This window comes from Schistocerca piceifrons, chromosome 3, assembly GCF_021461385.2.
Source record: "Schistocerca piceifrons isolate TAMUIC-IGC-003096 chromosome 3, iqSchPice1.1, whole genome shotgun sequence".
Lineage (NCBI taxonomy): Eukaryota > Metazoa > Arthropoda > Insecta > Orthoptera > Acrididae > Schistocerca > Schistocerca piceifrons.
Genome location: NC_060140.1, coordinates 377,484,002 through 377,506,317, shown reverse-complemented (window position 1 = coordinate 377,506,317; position 22,316 = coordinate 377,484,002). Strand labels below are relative to the sequence as shown.

The 22,316-nt window shown below is 41.8% G+C and overlaps 1 protein-coding gene and 1 non-coding gene across 2 annotated transcripts in view; one reads left to right on the top strand and one right to left on the bottom strand.

Annotated features, from left to right (window-relative positions):
* Positions 1–22,316, top strand: part of LOC124789696 (echinoderm microtubule-associated protein-like CG42247) — a 327,329-nt gene that overhangs the window by 213,088 nt on the left and 91,925 nt on the right. The window contains exons 8-12 of the mRNA XM_047257139.1: positions 275–446; positions 5,186–5,281; positions 13,405–13,542; positions 17,581–17,712; positions 19,242–19,370. Of these exons, the coding sequence (XP_047113095.1) occupies positions 275–446; positions 5,186–5,281; positions 13,405–13,542; positions 17,581–17,712; positions 19,242–19,370 (667 nt within the window). The remainder of the gene's footprint in view (positions 1–274; positions 447–5,185; positions 5,282–13,404; positions 13,543–17,580; positions 17,713–19,241; positions 19,371–22,316) is intronic.
* Trnas-cga lies at positions 5,594–5,670 on the bottom strand. The gene has a single exon. It is a non-coding gene; the product is annotated as a tRNA-Ser (tRNA).

The window sequence follows — 22,316 nt, the reverse complement described above, 5'->3', positions numbered from 1 at the left end:
TTTCTCAGGATCTATGCACCAAAACTGCGTGAAAATGTAATCACATGTCAGTTCTAGTATAATAATTTGCCCAATGAATACCCGTTTATCATCTGCATCTTCTTGGTGTAGCAATTTTAATGGCCGGTAGTGTACATACAATGTTTCTTGCTTCAAATAATGTTGCCGTTATATCACCGAATACTGACTATTCTACTGGGACACCCTATATACTGCACTTCCGTTCTCTGTTTACTTGACCACCAGTCGTGTGCCTTACTCCCTGTGTGTTCAGCATGGACCTGCACCCGTCCCGCGAGATGGTGGCGTCCGGGCAGCGCGCGGGCCGCAGCCGCAAGACGCAAGCGCACATCCGCATCTGGAGCACCGAGACGCTGCTGACGCTCTACGTGTTCGGCATGGGCGAACTCGAGGTGGCCGCTTCCGCCGTCGCCTTCTCGCAGCTCGTGAGTATAGCTTAGTATAGCGCAGTGCGAAACTTCCTGGCAGATTGAAGCCGTGTGCCGGACCGAGCCTCGAACTCGACACACAGTTTTAATTTGCCCTGAAGTTTAATATCAGCGCACACTCCGCTGCAGTGTGGAAATCTCATTCTAGTACAGTGTGATTCCACAGCATCAGCAGCAGCAGTGCCCTTCACACGTCACACGCTACCACACCCTGCTTTGTTTCTATGCGTTGGAGGACAAGTGTGGCGGTGCGGAAGGGGGGGGGGGGGGAGGGACGAGCTGTATTTAAGGCCATAAGCCTTAATGTAGATTGCTAACAGCACATTAATCGAACGACAGGTGTTCAAAACATCAGAATGTTGCTCAGTGAGAAGACATGTAAATGTAGACAGAACAATAAAATTCACTATTTCATCATTTCCCCACATATGAGGAGTAGTCATAAAGTTTTAATTATCACCTCGAGACAAAAGCCGCGAGCAAAAATGCTGGTGATGGTCTTAATCCTTCCCGCAAGTTCATCCTTCAAAGCCACAAATTTTCCCAGGGCTGGGACACTTCATGGTGACTTATATTCCAGAAGTCTACATTTCGACTTCTCACGAAACGTTCAACCTCGAAAATCATGCCATCATTCTGCTAATGGCTGCCACTCAGTATTGTCCAGCATTCTGTAAGGAACCATTCACCAAATAAAACACACTGTTAAACTTCCTGGCAGGTAAAAACTCTGTGCCAGACCGAGATTCGAAGTCTAGGCGCCGGCCGGTGTGGCCAAGCGGTTCTAGGCGCTTCAGTCTGGAACCGCGCGACCGCTACGGTCGCAGGTTCGAATCCTGCCTCGGGCATGGATGTGTGTGATGCCCTTACGCTAGTTAGGTTTAAGTAGTTCTAAGTTCTAGGGTACTGATGACCTCAGCTGTTAAGTCCCATAGTGCTCAGAGCCATTTTTGAACTCCGGATCTGTGCCTTTTCGCGGGCAAGTGCTCTACTAACTGAGATCCAAGGCCCACCCTTAGACCTCTGCTTCCACCAGTACCTCATCTCCTACCTTCCAAACTTCACAGAAATTCACCTGAGAACCTTCTACTCCTGAAGAAAGGATGCTGTGGAGACATGGCTTTGCCACAGCCTCCGGAGGACGAGACATGGTTCAAATGGCTCTGAGCACTATGGGACTCAACTTCTGAGGTTATTAGTCCCCTAGAACTTAGAACTAGTTAAACCTAACTAACCTAAGGACATCACACACATCCACGCCCGAGGCAGGATTCGAACCTGCGACCGTAGCGGTCTCGCGGTTCCAGACTGCAGCGCCTAGAACCGCACGGCCACTTCGGCCGGCCAGGACGAGACATGACTAGTGCTTGGGCAGTTCAGTCGGTAGAATAGTTCCCCGCGAAAGACAAAGATCCCGAGTTCGAGTCTAGGTCTAGGTCACAGTTTTAAGCTGCCAGAAATTTTACATCAGCGCACACTCTGCTCCAGAGTGAAAATTTCATTCTAGGAACGCCCCTGAGCTGGGCCTAAGTAATGTCTCCGTAAAATCCTTTCTTCCAGATGTACTATTCCTGTAAGTTCCACAGGAGAACTTCTGTGAAGTCTGGAAGGTAGGATATGAGGTACTATCCGAAGTAAAGCTGTGAGTCGTGCTTGGGTAGTTCAGTCGGTGGGGCACTTACCCGTGACAGGCAATCGTCTGAGCTCGAGTCTCGGGCTGGCATACGGTGTTAACCTGCCCAGAAGTTTCCTATCAGCGCACATCTGATGCGAAGATAAAATTTTGTTCTGAACATAGACTATGACTAAAAAACTAAGAAACATTCGAATCTGAAAATTCGAAGCTACAACAGCTTTCACTATAAAATGACGCCATTTTGCTCCATCGACCACGACAGCTACACAATTTTTTGATTTGACTGTTTATAGTGGAAGTCGTTTTTGCTATTGTGTTAGCGGTTTGCCGTTATGTTATCAGCTTCTTCACGTGTGTTCACATTGTGTATAGAACAGTGGGTAGATTTACATCACTGCGTGTATCTGGTTTTACACAGCTGCACAGCTGGAAAATATGTTCCAGCACAATTTTATGTTTAATAGGTCCTAATATCACACGAAAGTAGCTTCGAATTTTCGGTTTTAAATGTTTATTAATTTTTTAATCATAATGTGTTTTATCCTGGTAATTGATTCTTTTCTGAATGCTTGACAATGACCATATGTCGAAACCGCAATCGTAATAAATAATACTTTCGCAATCTAAACCGGAATAACTTCATTCGAACATTTAAGCTGCTGCCTCGGATCAGGGGGAACCTTTTCGTCATACATGGGCAGTCAGCGACCTTCAAAATGTCGTAAAAGCTATGAGCAGGCAACTTTTGTCATGTTCAAAAGATGGTGATACGCTGGTCATCGAACACCGTGTTCTTCACTTCCCTTACGATAGTTTCTGCTACTTCGTTCTTCGTCATTCAGACTCGTTGACCACACTGGAAGAGCCTATGCTACATCGCCACTGTGTCATACGATGGTCCAGTGTTGCCGCACACTTCCACAAACCTTATAAATGAACTGTGCCATTTTTTTCTGGGTTCTTCTAGTGGCATGTTACGGGACAGTGGTTCCAGGGCTTCCAGTGTTTCGCAGAGCAGTAGAATTATGTATTATAATGTTTCTTAAGTATAAATAAAAGAGCATGAAACATAAATTATGAACAACGTATTACATGGTTTTGTATGTAATAAGAAAAAGGTATTAGCTCTGGCCAGTTATATTAAAGAAAATATTTTACTGTCATTAAACCTGCTTGGAATGACTCTTATAGGCTTATTGGAGAAAATATTAGTCACCTCTTAAAAGACCACACTGGTCGCTCAGGAGCGTTGTACACGGTGTTAAAACTGGTTCCAGGCAGACATCTGACCCACAGCCACTGACGTAAATAAAACAAGTGAAGTAATGTGTGTGTGCCATCGGTTGTATGGATACCTACAGCAACGTGTCGCTGTGGAGACGTGAACATAATGGCAGCCATCGTATTTGAGAGTCCCTATGACCATAGAGTGAATTAAGATTGCTAGATTTGATGGTGTATCAACGTCGACTGTCCAGTATGTCAACAGCGAATGGTGCACCACTTACAGGCAAGTAATACGGCGTAATACTACCCTACAAGGACTGGAAACGAGTGTGTTATCGTGTCATTGACAACCGGATTCAAACCAAACAATAATTGGTAATGTCAGTTGATGCACGTCCATCTCAGCTAGTTTCCGAGTGAAAATTGAGAAGTGAATTACATGTAATGCACGTTTCGAAGTGAGTAGCACGCAAAAGGCCAATGCTGACAGCGGCACATAAACTGCAAGCCTTCTATGGGCCAAATAACACAAACTGGACAATAGCTGTCTGGGGGCATGTCGAATCGCCATTTGGCTTCTTTTCAAGTGATCCAAGGCGTCGAGTGCATTGACAGCTTAGCGAGACATGTAACCCGCGGTGTGAACGATGTAGTTCCGCCGGAGGTGGCTTTTTGATATTTTTGAGATGTTTTTCGTACCATGACTTGGGCTTGCTCATCCTAGTAACCATGAACGTAATCCAGGATGTTTGTCTCAAGAGTGTTGGTGACCCAATTCTGCTCTCTCTTCTACACGTTCGTGTTGAGTATACCGTGGACCCTCCCACATTCTAAAGTGACTAAACCATGTTCACTGCATTGTACGCATACGTTTGTGGTTTGACTACATTTTATTTATTTATTTAATCGTATGGCTAGGGCCCCCCGTCGGGCAGACTGTTCGCCGGGTGCCGGTCTTTAAATTTGACACCACTTCGGCGACTTGCAGTCGATGGGGATGATAGGATGATGATGAGGACAACACAACACCCAGTCCCTGGGGGGAGAAAATTCCCCGGCCCAGCCGGGAATCCAACCAGGGCCCAGAGGATTGACAATCTGTCACGCTGATCATTCAGCTACCGTGGGCGGACGTGGTTTGATTAATATTCGGAAACCGTGTCGCATTAACCCACTAAATGACCCAATCTTGATCTCATAGAAACATGCGGGACTATTTGAAACAGCGAGTGAAAAGTAGCGATCAGCATTCCCGCAATGGCAGCTCTACTGAATCTAGTCATTCCGCGTCCGTAACTGAGTTGTCAGGGCAGCTGATTGCCATTCGGAAGACCCGAGTACGATTCCTGGTACTACTAAGTATTCTTTTCGTAGTGATAAGAATGAAACGGGGTGCACTCCCCCTCCTGATGCCAGTTAGGGAGTTACTTGGCCGAGTAGTAGCGGCTGCGGGTCACGAAAACTGACGACCGCTGCTATAGTGGTGCGTTGACCAAAATACTGCATCCAGTGCCGCTATTGGCGGAGTATGACATGGTGGCATGTCAATACAGATGGGCCAACCAAGGGCTATGGACGGAGTTTACGTTTAGTTTACGTGTACTGGATCTGATAATCGATGGGAGACCTGAAGAAACTTGCCTTCCTCGACGAATTGTGGCTACTATTAAGAGTAGAGGCTGTGCTGCACGGTTTGCCGGTTTGTCCATTGGAGGTGACTAACACTTTCTCCAGAGTGCTTAGCTATTATGTAGCGCTAGTGCTGAGCAGCAGACAGCTTCGGCTGCGACTGCGCCGCTAGTTCCCCGCTTGGCAGCCAGAGCGGGTAGTGGCGAGTGATGTGTGATCTCAGTCTTTCCCCCGGACGGCGAAGAACGGCGGCAGCTACGTCCTGGCGGTGGACGGCGGCCGCGAGCGCATCCTCTCCGTGTGGCAGTGGCAGTGGGGGCACCTGCTCGGCAAAGTCGCCGTAAGTACCGACGTGCGCTGCCCGCTTACTGCACTAAGTGTCTCGTGTTGCACGCTTTTGATGACATTCTCTACCTCGTTCTACATCGTGGGCTCCATTGACATCGGCCATAAAGATCACAGGTGTCAGATGCAGCATTCCAGTTCCTTCCACTCTGAATGTAGCTTAATTTGTGTATGTCAATGTAAACGAACTGCAGAAGTTCTTTGGTATTTATTTATCGTATTGACCGATTTTCACCTTCCAGAATGAAATGTTCGCTCTGTAGCGGAGTGTGCGCTGATTTTGAAACTTTCTGGCAGATTAAAACTGTGTGGCGGACCGAGACTCGAACTCGGGACCTTTGCCTTTCGAGGGCAAGTGCTCTACCGACTGAGCTACCCAAGCACGACTCACGACCCGTCCTCTCAGCTTCAATTCCGCGCACACTCCGCAGCAGAGTGAAAATTTCATTCTGGAAACATCTCCCAGGCTGTCTCCGCAATATCCTTTCTTCCAGTAGTGCTAGTCCTGCAAGTTTCTCAGGAGAAATTCCGTGAAATTTGGAAGGTAGGAGACGAGGTACCGGCGCAATTGAAGCTATGAGGACGGGTCGTGAGTCCTGCTTGGGTAGCTCAGTTGGTAGAGAATTTTCCCGCGAAAGGCAAAGGTCCCGAGTTCGAGTCTCAGTCCGGCGCACAGTTTTAATCTGCCAGGAAGTTTCAAAATCAGCGCACACTCCGCTGTAGAGTGAAAATTTCATTCTGGAAGCATCCCCCAGGCTGTGGCTAAGCCATGTCTTCGCAATATCCTTTCTTCCAGTAGTGTTAGTCCTGCAAGTTTCTCAGGAGAACTTCTATGAAGATTGGAAGTTCGGAGACAAGGTACTGGTGGAATTCAAGCTGTGAGGACGGGTCGTGACTCGTGCTTGGGTACCGCAGTTGGTAGAGCACTTGCTCGCGGAAGGCAAACGTCCCGAGTTCGAGTCTCGGTCCGGCACACAGTTTTAATCTGATAGGAAGTTTCGATTTTCACCTTGTTAGATCGTCGTAAGACAACAGCTAACCATTTACCGTGGGGGGGAAAGCAACTGACAAGAATGTCAGAGTGGAGCTACGGCGATAAAACGGCAGCCATTTAGCGATAACCGTGCGGAAGTATACGCTTGGCCCTAGACATTCCTGTTATGCTTGAGAGCATAGTAACTGACTGCATTAACTGAACATAATGTTTTCAACTGAATTCTCAGAACTAGATTAAATTTTAATTATTGTCCACGGTGGTTGCGTTAGATGTCAATTTTCTGTGATGTTAGTAAATCCGCTTCGCTAAAATTGTAGTAATACCAGTAATTTAGTTAAATAATTAGCTGCACTGTCAAGCTGTACACCCAAACATGTTCGGTTACCAGACAAACTTCTGCGTGCTCTTCGCATATATTTCTGTAGTTTTATACGCGTTGCTCTACAATGATGATTTTCCGATCTGTGTTTGTTTGAAAAATTTTCTGGGTTTGACGTCCCCTACACTGATCTGACCTAATTGTAAGGTTGTATATCTGCATCCGGTAGTCGACAATAACGATAGCATGCCTTGATATTTCTTTAATTTTCTATTTCTTAATTGCTATTGTAAGTATCACTTGCACACTAGAAGCTACTGCTGGCCATTTTCACAATTATTATTGTTATCACTATTATTATTAAGGTCCACAATAAATTCATAAATTTCTTCTTTTATGGCTCCACATGAAGGCGAGTCATGTTCAGATTTCGTCGAATAATGTGAATGGTCCTAGCAGTTCCATCCTTTATACGAAAGCAAAAACTTACGGTCAGGTGAGATCGCGCTCAGTGAGAATGTAGCCCCTGGATGTCCTTACAGAATGGTTGCATCACTCAAGGCGGGAGGCACCAGTCTCAAGGATTGTCAAGAACGTCGTCCTGTTGCACATCACACAGCGAACTCTTCGTTTTCGACCACGAAATGTGTGGAAATGAACTTCCCAAGGGCAGCGGTGGTTTCATTCTCGCCCTTTGTAACACCTCCTGAGTCTTTTTTTGCATCGCTTATGTTTTTTTACATGTCTCGACACTTTGCTGATTGAAGCGTTTCCTAGCGCGAGGGTTACATAGTAGGGCGACAATATTTGCATCATTACACAGGAAGATGGTAGAACGTTCGAACCAAATTTCGAATTTCTTTCTGGCAATGGGAGAAAATTATTAGGCTTCAAAAAAGTGGCATTTTAATTCTCTTACGTTGTGCAGTTTAGTGTACAGCCACGAAACCTACATCACGTTATACTACGTAACTACTCCTAGAATTTAATTGAATATAAAGAGGTCGAAGAAAAAAAAGCAGAGAGAGAATAATAAAATAGGATTGAGGGTGGGATGTGGGACAGAGGAAAATTAAAGTTTCTGATTCTCTTCTAAAATATGTTTCTGTGATTATAGACATTCATCCTTGTGCTTTTCTTGCTCAAAATCGATCAATTTACAGGAATGTTTAGTATGCAGCATGCCTGGTTAGTAGGATCTGGTAGTTTGGTGAAGTTTCGTCGCGCCAGTATTAGTAAATACTAACGGACACCTAGCGTCACCGGAAGTGTCACCCTGAACATTTTGTCTCTAAGAAAAAAGTTGTTCACAATGAAGTGATCTGTCACCCCTAGACGTTTGAGGCAAAGACTTTGAAACACCTTGTGTACCCCGACTAACGCTCCTTTCAGCACCAAGCGTATATTCCGCTCATCTGTACCTTCCCTGTCTTAGACCCTATTTAATCCGAGCACTTCGTTGTTGGTCTTCCACTCTTATTGTTTCCTCTTGGCTCTTGTACATATTGCATGTTACCCGTCTTTCTCTGTAGCTTATCCATATTTTTTTTCAGAATTTTGAACGCCTTGCACCATATGACATTATGGAACGCGTTTTCTAGATCGACAGATTCTACCAACGTGTCTTTTTTTTCAGTCTTGCTCCATTATCAGTCGTAATATCAGAACTGCCTCTCTGGTGCCTTTACCTTTCCTTAAGTCTATCTGATCGTCATCTACGGAGATATGTGTACCTAAACTCCGAAAAATGCAACTCGTGGGAAATTGAAAAAAAGTATAGGAGTCATATTAAATTGTGCCTCAGAACATTGTAGAAGCATAGTCTTCACTGCGCTGCAGTTCTTCATCTTCAAGTTTCTTCTTCGCGTTCCTTTCAGCACTTCTTGTTTCTATGAGACTTGAAGAGCGAATGCTTTAGCTTCCATCACCCACAGTCTATTTCAGGTAAGCAACTGATCTTCCATGCTAGAGCAACATTTTATTGCCAATTTTGTCAATATTTAAAATGAAACTATCACTCCGTCACTGAAACATATATCACTGCACACAAAGACATATCTACACTAACCGGAGCAAAACTAAACAAAAATGAAGAAGATTATTTACAGATACTGGAAACCAGCAGTGATACCATCTTATACAATATATCCCAAATATAACCACTCGAAAAAAAACTTTTCCACTTATACACGGCGATCCCGTGAGCACCAGTGACGACACAGCTGGCAGCTAAAGTATAAATGGCGTATCAGCAGTCATGCTACCAGACAGTAGCCAATGACGACAGCGACAGAATTTCCTAACGAGAGTGTGCAGAAAATTGGAAAGACTATTATGAAAATTTCAATCAAACACAGTACTACATGTTAATGGGCAGCGTGTGAATGTGTCCAGAACGAGAACGCCCATCTGTTGCTGTCGCAGCCATGTTGTGTGCACAGATAAACGTGAACCAACAACGTCGCCCTCTCCCATAGTCAACAGTCAATGATTTCGTTATTTTGATCGAGGTGTGGTCCCCACACCTTCGGTTCTAGGCGCTCAGTCCGGAACCGCGCGACTGCTACGGTCGCAGGTTCGAATCCTCCCTCGGGCATGGATGTGTGTGATGTCCTTAGGTTAGTTAGGTTTAACTAGTTCTAAGTTCTAGGGGACTAATGACCTCAGAAGTTGAGTCCCATAGTGCTCAGAGCCATTTGAACCCCACACCTTCAGTAACTGTGACGGTATGTCACCGACTACTGCAGATTAATTTGAGCTTAGATTATTTTGTACTCTATCGAATTCTGAACCCATTACTGGATGACGTCAACATTATCTTCCTCCTTCACTTCTGTCAAACAATGGGAGACTTCCTCTCCCTTGTACTGTGTATGATGCATCAGTACAGAACTGAACAGAAATCTTCTGTGTTTTTTCTCCCTATTACCTTTAGTTAAGCGGTGTAAACAAATATTTTGCACTAGCTAAAAGCGACTCCGCTTCGCTAGGTCTTAGTTTTTAATTTGTTTTCTCAACTGGAAAAATTTGAAGTAATTATCTCATTTGTACAGCATCTAAGTTATTCGGAGTATGTTCTTATAAACTACATATATTTGGTGTGTTGCTTTCGGTGCAATGATGAGTAAGATTTGTGGTTGTCCAACACGCGATTACGCTACTTGTAGTTGTCTGTGCGAGAAACACCATTCTTTTAAATCTACTCCGCAACACTAGAATGCCTGCCCTTGCTCTTTATTGATCGTAATCTCATCGTACTGGAAACTAGAGTCTTTCAAAGGTGAATGCTAGTCGATTGAAATGCTTAGAATTCGTGGTTTCCTTGTCCATTTAATACTTCCCCTTCTGTGACGTGGTTTAGAAGCTCTTTTGCAAGGGCATATCGGAAATATGGAGGGAATTTAGAGATTCTGTTAGGAAGTTCACATTTTCATCCTGATTCAATTTTTTTTCTTCTCCTGGGATAATATTATGTATTTGCCTCCTTGTTTGTTGAACTAAGTCATTTTTTGTTGCTAAAATTGTTCGGTCCACAACAGTTCTTTGTTTACGCAATTTCTCTCTACAAACGGATACATTTTCGACGTTTTTTCTGTTTCTTTAGCTTGCATAACTCATCGGTTAGGAAGATTTTGCTGGAGTGCAGATCACTGTGATATGTGACATTTCCAAGTTGTATTCTACAACCTTCGAGAACAGTCGAGAACAATCAGCAATACTTGTCAGCACTCGAGAATATTTGTGGAAGCTGGAGAACATTATGGAACGTTTCCCCTTGAAAAATACATTGATCGAAAACGACAGATAAAGGTCTACTGACTTCCCTCAATTGCTTGCATCGACCTTGGTCCAAAATAGCAAGACACTTTGAGAGGATATTATTTAGCTCCACGAACGTTGGTTTCATTTTTTGCCTGGTTCCTTTTACGAGCCAAAATTCCACAATAAGCTGAATTTAGAACAAGATATCGTGAACATTCATGATCGGGCAGAATCATATGTCGGAATGTAGGATTGCAAGCCAAAGCAAGGGTCCGATTTCGCGTTCCACTCCGTCTCGTAGATTTACCTAGTCCAAAATGTTCGTATAATATAATAGTATGCAAAACATTAGGGAAACATCATTTAAAATTAGTGCAAATTGACAAAAAGGAGAGCTAAAGATTAACATTTTCATGAAGAGCAATACGTCAAACAAGTTGTTTGAAAAAAAAAACTAAGTTTAAAAAAAATGACGTGGCGTATTATTGGTTTCAGAGGCTATTTCTGACACACGTAAGTGAGGTTCGTGCTCTCCAGTTACTGTAGAAATCTTAATTAACCAAACTCACTAGATATTTGGACCGCCAACAAAGAAAACGGGATTAAGTTTACTAATATAATCACTTAATAGACACAAACTAAGTGATATTCACAACAGCCTAAGTGTACTCCATACAGAAAATAATGGTGGAAAACTTGATCTATTAGAACTCAGAGTTTAACAGCCACAGTTTTTTAGCTATTTTAAAAGTTTATTTTTCCCTAAACAAACAAATACTTAATAGTACCATCATTATATAACATCTGATATTTATGAAAATTATTGCTTTACAAAAGGCATCTATGTTTAATAAATAATGTAACACCTTTGTGCCTTCCTTGAAGTACTAACACCTGTGTATATGTAGAAAGGTAGCACCTTTACGTTTTCATATACTTTGACTTGTTTTGAACTATGTTTACAACTGTCCTGTAGGACGAAAAGTGTACAGACGTTCATAGATATGTCTGCTCGTAGTGTACTTCAAAACCACATAACCACTTCTGGAGCAGTAAATAATTTTTCTATGTTGTCTTAGTTTTTAAAACTTGTATCCGACAAGTGCCACTTTGTAATTACATAACGGGCAGTGAAACGTAAACGAGCGTAAGTTATGTGATTATTATTCCAAAACTAATAGCCTTAACTGTTAACACATTTAGTCCCACATTAGCTAATACTGTCAATGCATTCATAGAAAAATGTTTGCGGTTGCCTCCGTAACCATGATTGTAGCTAGGCGTGCACCACTTCTTTCGTCAAGAATGTGGAAATCGCATGGTGAGAGATTGGGACCGAATGAATGGTGTGTAAAGGTTTCACAGCGCAACTTCTACCGTGTACTCAAAACCACTTGGCAACGTGTGGGCGCGCATTTTGTTGGCAGGTCGTTTAGGCTATGCTGCAGCAGTTTCCCTGCGAAACCCTTACACATCTCCAAGCGCTAATAGAAAGCACTGATGCTCAAATCGTTATAGGCACTGAAAGCTGGCTAAACCCGGATATAAGCTCAGCCGAGATTTTTGCGAAGAACCTAATCGTGTTCTGAAAAGATAAGCTAAACACAGTTGGCGGCGGCGTGTTTGTTGCTGTCACAAGTAGCTTAACTTGTCGTGAAATTGGATACTTCCTGTGAGTTAGTATGGGCAGAGGTCATTGTAGGCAACCGGAGTAAAATAATAATTGGATTCTTCTACCGACCTACCAGTTCAGATGATACAGTTGCTGAAAGGTTCAAAGAAAACTTGAGTTTGATTTCAAACACGTACCCGACTCATACGATAATAGTTGGTGGTGATTTTAATTTACACTCGATATGTTGGCGAAAATACATGTTTAATTCCGGAGGTACGCATAAAATATCATCCGAAATTGTGCTCAACACATTCTCTAAAAATTATTTCTAGCAGTTAGTTCATGAGCCCACGCGAATAGTAAACGGCTGTGAAAACACACTTGACCTGTTAGCAACAAATAATCCTGAGTTAATAACGAACATCAAAACCGATATAGGAATTAGTGAACACAGGGTTGTCGTAGCGAAATTGAATATTGTAATCCCCAAATCCTCGAAAAGTAAGCGAAAAATATACCTATTCAAAAAGCAGATAAAAATTCACTTGACACCTTCCTGAGAGACAATCTCCACTCATTCCAAATTAATAATATAAGTATAGACCAGATGTGACTTAAATTCAAAGAAATTGTATCGGCAGTAGTCGAGAGATTTATACCAAATAAATTAACAAACGACGGAGCTGATCCTCCGTGGTACACAAAACGGGTTAGAACACTGTTGCAGAAACAATGAAACAAACGTGCCAAATTTAAACAGACGCAAAATCCCCAAGATTGGCGGTCGTTTACAGAAGCTTGAAATTTGGCGTGGAGTTCATTGCGAGATGCAGTTTCCGCAGCGAAACTTTGTCTCGAAACCTGGCATCTTCCATACAGCTCCGATTTCTCCCCATGTGACTTCCGAAGTTTTGGAGACCTGAAGAAAGATGTTCATAGCCGCCTGTTTGCTTCGGACGACGAGGTGCGCCCCTGTGTTCAATCATGGTTTCGTAGGCAATGGCAAACATTTTTCCTTGAAGGCACTGACCGTCTTTTCTCACTGCGGGATAAATGTATTAACAGTTACGACAATTAGTCTACTTTTGGAATAATAATCCGCTTGTTTACTTTTTTTCAACAGTGTCGTTTTCATTTCACTACCCTTTATACCTGTGTAGTCTTAACAGGACCACCATTAACTTAGATTTGAAAACTAGTGTAGACTGATCAAGCACCTCAAGATGAGCCCTCAGGGCTTGAAATACCTCGTGCATTCAAATAAAATCACAAGTTGTGACAGGGTTACTTTATACAGTCACGGAGGCAACACTGACAGTAATGGAAGAAATTGAATAGTTCCTTGTGTTTATAACACTGAAAGAACTTAATCGAGTAGCCAGTTTGGTTGCTGATATCTTACACAAGGCTTGTTACTGTGTTTAGACGCTACAAGACGACCTGACGGGAGCGGTGTTCCACCCGCTGGACGACAACCTGCTGATCACCCACGGCAAGGGGCACCTCACCTTCTGGACGCGTCGCAAGGATGGTTTCTTCGAACGGACGGACATCATCAAACCGGTAACAGAATTTCCGCGCTCCTTATTGAGATATGCTCATGACCAAATGAATTACAGACACGTACCTTGTAGCGAATAGCACCTCTTTCCCCGCATCTATATCTACAATGTGCAAATCGTTGTGAACAAGGTACCAGAGGGTGCCTGTTCCATGAAAACACGGGAGAACAGCCGGATGTCAGTAACGTCCTGCCACGATATTTCGGCGCAGAGTCTTCTGGCGATCTTCAGGTGAGTAACACCGTAGTTGTACTACAGTGGCACACACCTGAAGATGGCCAGAAGACGCTGTGCCGAAATATCGGGGCAGGACGTTACTGACATCCTGCAGTTCTCCCGTGTTTTTATGGAACGATCAGTACGCCGGGAAAGCGCTTTAAACATCACAGAAGGTACTTACCACAATAGCACATACACTACTGGCCATTAAAATTGCTACACCAAGAAGAAATGCAGATGATAAACGGGTATTCATTGGACAAATATATTATACTAGACATGTGATTACATTTTCACCCAATTTGGGTGCATAGATCCTGAGAAATCAGTACCCAGAACAACCACCTCTGGCCGTAATAACGGCCTTGATACGCCTGGGCATTGAGTCAAACAGAGCTTGGATGGCGTGTACAGGTACAGCTGCCCATGCAGCTTCAACACGATACCACAGTTCATCAAGAGTATTGATTGGTGTATTGTGACGAGCCAGTTGCTCAGCCACCATTGACCAGATGTTTTCAGTTGGTGAGAGATCTGGAGAATGTGCCGGCCACGGCAGCAGTCAAACATTTTCTGTATCCAGAAAGGCCCGTACAGGACCTGCAACATGCGGTCGTGCATTATCCTGCTGAAATGTAGGATTTCGCAGGGATCGAAAGAAGGGTAGAGCCACGGGTCGTAACACATCTGAAATGTAACGTCCACTGTTCAAAGTGCCGTCAATGCGAATAAGAGGTGACCGAGACGTGTAACCAATGGCACCCCATACCATCACGCCGGGTCATACACCAGTATGCCGATGACGAATACAAGCTTTCAAAGTGCGTTCACCGCGATGTCGCCAAACACGGATGCGACCATCATGATGCTGTAAACAGAACCTGGATTCATCCGAAAAAATGACGTTTTGCCATTCGTGCACCCAGGTTAGTCGTTGATTACACCACTGCAGGGGCTCCTGTCTGTGATGCAGCGTCAAGGGTAACCGCAGCCATTGTCTCCGAGTTGATAGTCCATGCTGCTGCAAACGTCTTCGAACTGTACGTGCAGATGGTTGTTGCCTTGCAAACGTCCCCATCTGTTGACTCAGGGATCGAGACGTGGCTGCACGATCCCTTACAGCCATGCGGATAAGATGCCTGTCATCTCGACTGCTAGCGATACGAGGCCGTTGGGATCCAGCACGGCGTTCCGTATTACCCTCCTGAACCCACCGATTCTATATTCTGCTAACAGTAATTGGATCTCGACCAACGCGAGCAGCAATGTCGCGATATAATAAACCGCAATCGCGATAGGCTACAATCCGACCTTTATCAAAATCGGAAACGTGATGGGACGGATTTCTCCTCCTTACACGAGGCATCACAACAACGTTTCACCAGGCAACGTCGGTCAACTTCCGTTTGTGTATGATAAATCGGTTGGAAACTTCCCTCATGTCAGCACTTTGTAGGTGTCGCCACCGGCTCCAAACTTGTGTGAATGCTCTGAAAAGCTTATCATTTGCATATCACAACATCTTCTTCCTGTCGGTTAAATTTCACGTCTGTAACAAGTCATCTTCGTGGTGTAGCAATTTTAATGGCCAGTAGTGTATTACGATTTTTTATCGTTCCATTCGCGTAATCAGTGAACAAAAAATTACTACTTATATTTCTCTACGCGCAGTCCAGTTTGTCTAATCTTGTCTTCGCGATGTCCGGGAGCGATACGTAGCTGGATGTGGTATATTTCTGGATTCCTCAATTCATACTGGTTCATGAAACTTTGTAAGTGGTTATCGCAAGACAAATGTCTGTCTTCAAGCATTTTCCAGTTCAAGCTTCACAGAATTTACGTGGCGTTCTGCTGTGAGTCAAACAAACCTGCTGTCGTTGGTGCCACCCTTCTTTGTACACGTTCAGTACCCTGTGTAAGCCCTGTATGGAACGGATCCCCGGCTGGTTGGCATGGAGGTGATCATTCTGTTTGAGATACCTCGTCTTAATCAGCCACGTGGATGCTGACTAGTAACGAGACAACGGACCATCACAGGTTGTGTACAAAATGATCATAGATAGCGGCATTGTTTCATTTAAAAAAGTTTATGTTTGCATAACAAATACACTTTCAGGTATTATTACAAACTGTTTATTGGTTAACATTACGAGCCCCTAACTACCAATATAAAATAATATTTGCATCTAAATTTGGAGAACGGAATAAGTTTGATTGTGTAACACCACAAAAATTTTTGTAGAGACTCTTTTACATTAAATGTAACTGAAGACACAGGTTCGGGTCGCCCACTATATAATCTTCTCTTAGATTAGCTTCACTTTTTCTACCAACATTAAGGGACTGATGTTAACTACAACGACTCAACGATATCAAAATCAATGACAGAAATGAAATATGAACATCATAAAACAGACTTCAAATATCACCTGGTTTATTAATCATGTTCTCACAATACAATAATAATAACAATAATAATAAATCTAATACTAGCATTTTGCCCACACAAATTTAAAACATGCCTCTTGCGTCCACATTCTGTTCATGAAAGGGAATTCTATTCGTCTCTTTGCTCTTGTCTTCATGTTCCGATGACATCTGAATGCTACGCCGTCAGCTGAATTAATGTCTTCTGCAGGTTCTTTGACTGCGGAAAAAAGATATCGAGTGTTAACAAGCAGAATTACGAAGTACTGAACTTCGGAATTAAACGGAAGATTTCCTTCATCAGAGAGGAGCACGATATTACTAATTGCTCTTGAATGTGTATTGGTATTATTCTAACCACAAACTGCGAAGAAAATGATATTAGGAACGTTCTACATTATACACAAGGCGATCATATATTTCTTGGTGCAATGCACTTTACAGAAATTCTTTCATTATGAGTCATACAGTCCTCATAAGTGGTTTACTAGTGTCCAGCACTGTCGAAATTTGGATATACTGGTACAGAGGGTTTTATGCAGTGACCTTAATATCCAAAACCTATAACTGATGTCCCAGCTGGAGATGTTACTGCATAAATGTTACACGCATACGTGCTCTGTGCAACCACCTAGTGTAGTGACAAAATGGACCATATACCCGTATTTCTTTAGTACTTTACACTCTATATGAGATAAACAAAGATTTTTGTGCAAGTCTTCTACCCAAATCGATCTGTATTTGTCTACTAAGTTATTACTCATCACTTTTTTCTGAGTCGAAGTATTGAAGCTAGAATGGGTGTTTTTAAAAGTAGCTATGTATATTTTCGAAAGCTATAGTGAAAAAGGCTGCAGGGATATGTCGGCTGTTAATATGTAGAGAAAACTGTCTAATTGATAATACTTTCTTCATTTAACTGTTATTTCCTTTTCCTTTTGGACACTATTACAATTTCGGCTGTGTAACCACTTTCAGTTGATTCATTGCTATCCTTTTGAAGTTAGTTATGTTGCAAGCCGTAGCACATGTGAAGAACATAATATTCGTCATCTGACCACTCAGGGATTGTCATATAATACCACACACATGGTGAAGGCATTTTCATTAAGACAGTTCTTCATTACTGTGGCTCCTGATATTTGGAAAATAATGTAGAGGAAACTTTTAACGAAACCAGTCATGTGAAGTAAACGCCACGACTGCATAGTAGTGTTAAAAGTTCATGGTCTAAAATTTAAGGACTTTGTTGCATCACGGAAGCAAGCATCCAAAACACGCATTAGCAAGTGTTGTCATGCCGAAAGCTAGGAAATAGCTCTCGGTGTAGAATACAAAAACCAGTTTTCCCAAAGATATTGCTATCCATGCTGTGGTTTTTGTTTCTTTTCAGCCTTCGAGAACGAACATTACCAGCATTCAGTTCGAGCAAGACGGCGATGTCGTAACTGCAGATGGAGATGGATTCATCACCATCTACTCCGTGGACAGTGACGGCGCTTATTTCGTCAGGATGGAATTTGAGGTTTGCTTCTTACTGTTCAGAAACAACTATTCTCCTGTAGATAATAATTATCTTTATACGTTGAAACGATGCCAGTGCAGCCCAAGATCAATTGTAGGTCTAAGCATCTGCGTATTGGATTCTTCTATTACGTGGTTTCATAAGGAACAGTGGCAATAAAATTTCCAGGCTTTATAACCGGGAGTCGATTTAGTGTCGCTGTGAAACGTTTTATCCAGTCCACCACGAGTCATAGACCAACTTATAACTCCTACTTTAGTTACTGAGAAATTGTTGTTTTCTTGTGTCTTCACCGTCAAAACGTCTTTTCACTAGTCACCAATAACACTTTTAGCGTGCGCAACAACATCCTCATGACAAACTCTCGTAAGTTAACTATGTCATCATTAGAAGGCTAAAATGTACATGACACTCAAAAGAGGAGACATAGGATAACGATAAATTGATTTCAATTTTACATCCTATATTCACATCACTAAGAAAATAGCCATGACGTTTTCTTTCTCTCACTGTCATCGTCAAAGGTACTTCAGTTTTCTAGGACAAGTTGCTTCGCTGTCAAAATAATAATACAATAAAGCAAAATAAGTACAGTTCTCCATCTAGAATTTATTTACAGTTACAAACTAAGGTAATTGTTATACAATCTTAGCAGTTTTCAGGAAAAACAGAAATCGTTGTTTTGAATATATTTCATTACATTTTTTCCTCTCATCTGTAGTGAACTGAATAAGTTTTAGACCTCGTTTCTTTTCTCATAGTAGCGAGAGAATGAAGGCAACCGAAAATTTTTCAGCAGTAAAAGAGTGCGTAGCGCTTAAAAAGAGAGCAATATCCCTTGGCGAAAGAAAAGACTCGTGGTTGCCAGCACTGCCATTAATTGCCATATAAGCGAGTAGGGCTCTATGAGGCCTGTAGATGTATCAACCACAGTAATTCTCAAACATTCCCATCATCGCGCATAGTGTTCCGAAGTTATTTTTCGGGAAATAAATTTAAATAATAGATCATTCTTTAAAATCCCCATATTATCAAATAACCTTCAGACATAAGTATATCGATATGATAATCTTGCAACGCATTTACAAACATTACTGAAGTTCATTAAAATCGTAATGTTCGTTCGTACTTAATTACCACTTCTGTGTTTTCTTTCAGTTTCAAACAGTCTTAGGCTCTTTTTCTGAGCTGTCATTCGCTAGGATCTAAAAATGGTGTCCCTAAACATTTATGGGCACTGAGACAATATTCCTTGTTGTCGTATAGAACATAATAATGAAGATTCTTCGGCATTTGTTTATGGCAGTCTATTGACGTGTAATTTATAGAGATAGTGAAACTCGTTCGTGCTAAATAATTTGCTCTTGGGAACACAATTATAGCGTATTTAATGCTCATTTTTAAGTTTAAAAGAAAAGAACCAAAATTATATTGCATTCCTCGCTTTTGTCAAAATACGCCCTCCCCCCTCGCAGTAAATCATGCGGTAACAAACTCTTTTTATCTTATCATAACTTCTCCATTTCCAGGCTCACACGAAAGGTATCAGTTCGCTGATTATGCTTTCTGAAGGCACTCTGCTGTCCGGAGGAGAGAAAGACCGCAAAATCATAGCCTGGGACTCGCTGCAAAATTACAAGAAGATCACAGAAAGCAAGGTACGCTTACACTTCACCATTTGTGGTATGATGAAATGACTCTTGATTGATATTGAAATCTAGTTAACGAGGAAAATAGCAATTCTGTACATCACAAACATGAAAATCTTCTGTAACACAATCTTACGTAACGCTACAGTCACGATGAAAAATATTCTATACATGAAACACTGTCCAAAACCCTACAAGAAGTGGTAGCTTTTTACAAATATTTGTATGTTGTTAACGCTTCAGACTAATATTTCATTGCCCATATGTAACATAACTGCAGCCAGTAATGGTTGTTGTTGTTGGTGTTGTTGTTGTTGTCATCGTCTTCATTCTAAAGACTAGTTTGATGCAGCTCTCCATGCTAGTCTGATTTTTGCCACTCCCTCTAGCTCTGCTTAACTACTACAACCCGCATACATTTGAATCTGCTTACCGCATTGAAGCCTTTATCTCCCTCTACAATTTTTACCCTACAAACTTTTCTCCATCACCAAACTGACAATTCCCTAATACCTCAGGATCCATTCAATCAATCGGTTTCTTGTTTTCATTTGGCCGTGCCATAAAATTCTATTTTCCTCAGTTACATTCAGTACCTCCTCATCGTCAACATTCTTCTGCAGCACCACATTTCAAAAGATTATATTCTCTTCTTGTCTGAACTCCTTATCGTCCATGTTTTACCTTCCGTACAAGATTACGCTCCAGACAAATACCTTCAGTAAATATTTTGTAACGCTTAAATTTACGTTCGATTTTAATATAATAATCCTATTTTTCTTTTCCTGTCATTGCCAGAGTGCATTTTGACGTCTCTCTGCTACAGCTATCGTTAACTATTTTGCTGCCCATAGCAAAACCCATCTATTACTTTTACTATCCCATTTCTTAATCCAACTCCCTAAGCATCGCCTGATTTACTACGACTACCTGTTTTCAAGATGGCACCCATTTCGTTCAGCCTCACTTCCTGCCCTTGTTAGAACTGTAACGTCATCGGCAAATTTTGAAACTCTTAGTTCTTCTGCTTGAATTGTAATTCCCTTTCCAGGTTTCTCCTTGGTTTCTTTTATTACGTCTTAAGTGAACAGACTGAATGATACTTGCGACAGGCTACAATCCTCTCTCACTTCCTTAACCAGTGCTCCCCTTTCATGCCCTTCGGCTCTCATAACTGCATTCTTGTCTTTGTATAAGTTTTATTTCCCTGTACTTTATATCTACTACCTTCGGAATTTCAGAGTGTTCACTGTCAAAAGCTCGCTCTAAATACACAAATGCTATAAATGTATGTTTGCCTTTCTTCAACCTTTCTTCTAAGATAAGTCGGAGCGTCGGAACTATCTCAAGTGTTCCTACATTTCAGACGGTGACCTTAGACGAGATCGGCATCTGCCAGTTTTTCCATTCTTCTGTAAATAATTCTTGCCAATATTTTGCAAACATTACATTTTTAAACTGATAATACGTAATATTCACACCTGTCAACATCTGCTTTCATTCGAAATGAGATTATTATATTCCTCTTGAGGTCTGAGAGTATTTCACATGTCTCGTAAATTTTTCATACAAGTAAAATAGCAGAGAGATAGTGGAGACTGATCCTTTCAAGCATATTATAAGGAGTGATCAAAAAGTTTCCGGCTGAAAGCGTTACTGCAGCGTATACGCAACGCAGCCAACAAGCGCCGACATATGGGCAAAGGATTAATGTGGAATTCGTGTGTCTCCGACATGAGTGCGGTAAATGCGGGAACTTGAACTATGACTGTGTTACTACCAAAACCATCCAAACAATACCAACGGACTGTTATTATTTCTTGGTTGACGGAGGACAAATATCAGTAGCCATCCATCTGAGAATGAAGAATGTATAAGGGGTAGCAATATCTGTGGGAAACCACCGCTGTAAAATGGTGCGCCAAGGAGTGCTACTGCCTCATGATGACGCACGTCTCCATAATGTAAATTTTGTATCGCAGAAGTTACACGAACTCAAGCGGAAGACACTCGACCATCCGTCCTAGAGTCCTGATCTCTTGCCATGCGATGTTACGCCTTCAGTCCCTTAAAAAAGACCTTGAAGGATCGATGGTTCCTGTCGAATGAGGATGTGCAGCAGCACACGATGTTTTACCAAACAAGTATTTTCAACCTCTTGCGTCAGTGGGATGATTACCTCAATGCTCACGGCGAGTTTGCCTCATTTGCATACAGATTCTGGACTGTGCGGCCTTCGAGCAGAAACTGTTTGATCGCTCATATAATAAATCTGAGGAGATTTAGGACTCTTAAGTGCTCTGTGAAAGCCTTCTCAGAACATTGCATCCTACTTCTCATCTTATTTTAATTTATCACCACTGAATTCAACTGGTTATCTACCAATATATTTAAAAGATTCAACAGTAGTTAATCCAAAAACAGCATCTTCGATATGATTGATCAATCTTAGATTCTTGCACTTACATTTAATTTTTTAACATCTTTGTCTTTTAATTTTTTCTTTCTTTCTGATAATTCTCTATGAAATTATTTCTTCCTTGTTCACTTAATATATAATCTCTTTTATCACTATGCTATTGTTTAGTTGTTGGAATGTCATTAAATTCTACTAAAGAATGTTAATTTTAAGGAACCATTTGTTTTTAAACTTTTCTGTTTTCCGCAATAGCTTTTATCATGTTATCACCTAATCCTTCAATTCCTTGTTTAATTTGTTCAATTGCATCGATAAATGATTCATTTCGTTTTTAAAACTTTTGTGTTCTGTTGATGCTTGGCTTTTCCTTTTTCAAAACTCTTGTTTTAATTCTTCTTTTACTTTTCTATTTCGTTTCGCTTTTTTAACAATCTCTGGGCCATATTTTAAAAATATATCTTAAGGATAAAAAAACAGAAATCATTTTCATTCTACATCCATCATTTCTCTTCAACATTTCTGTTCAACATTTGTGT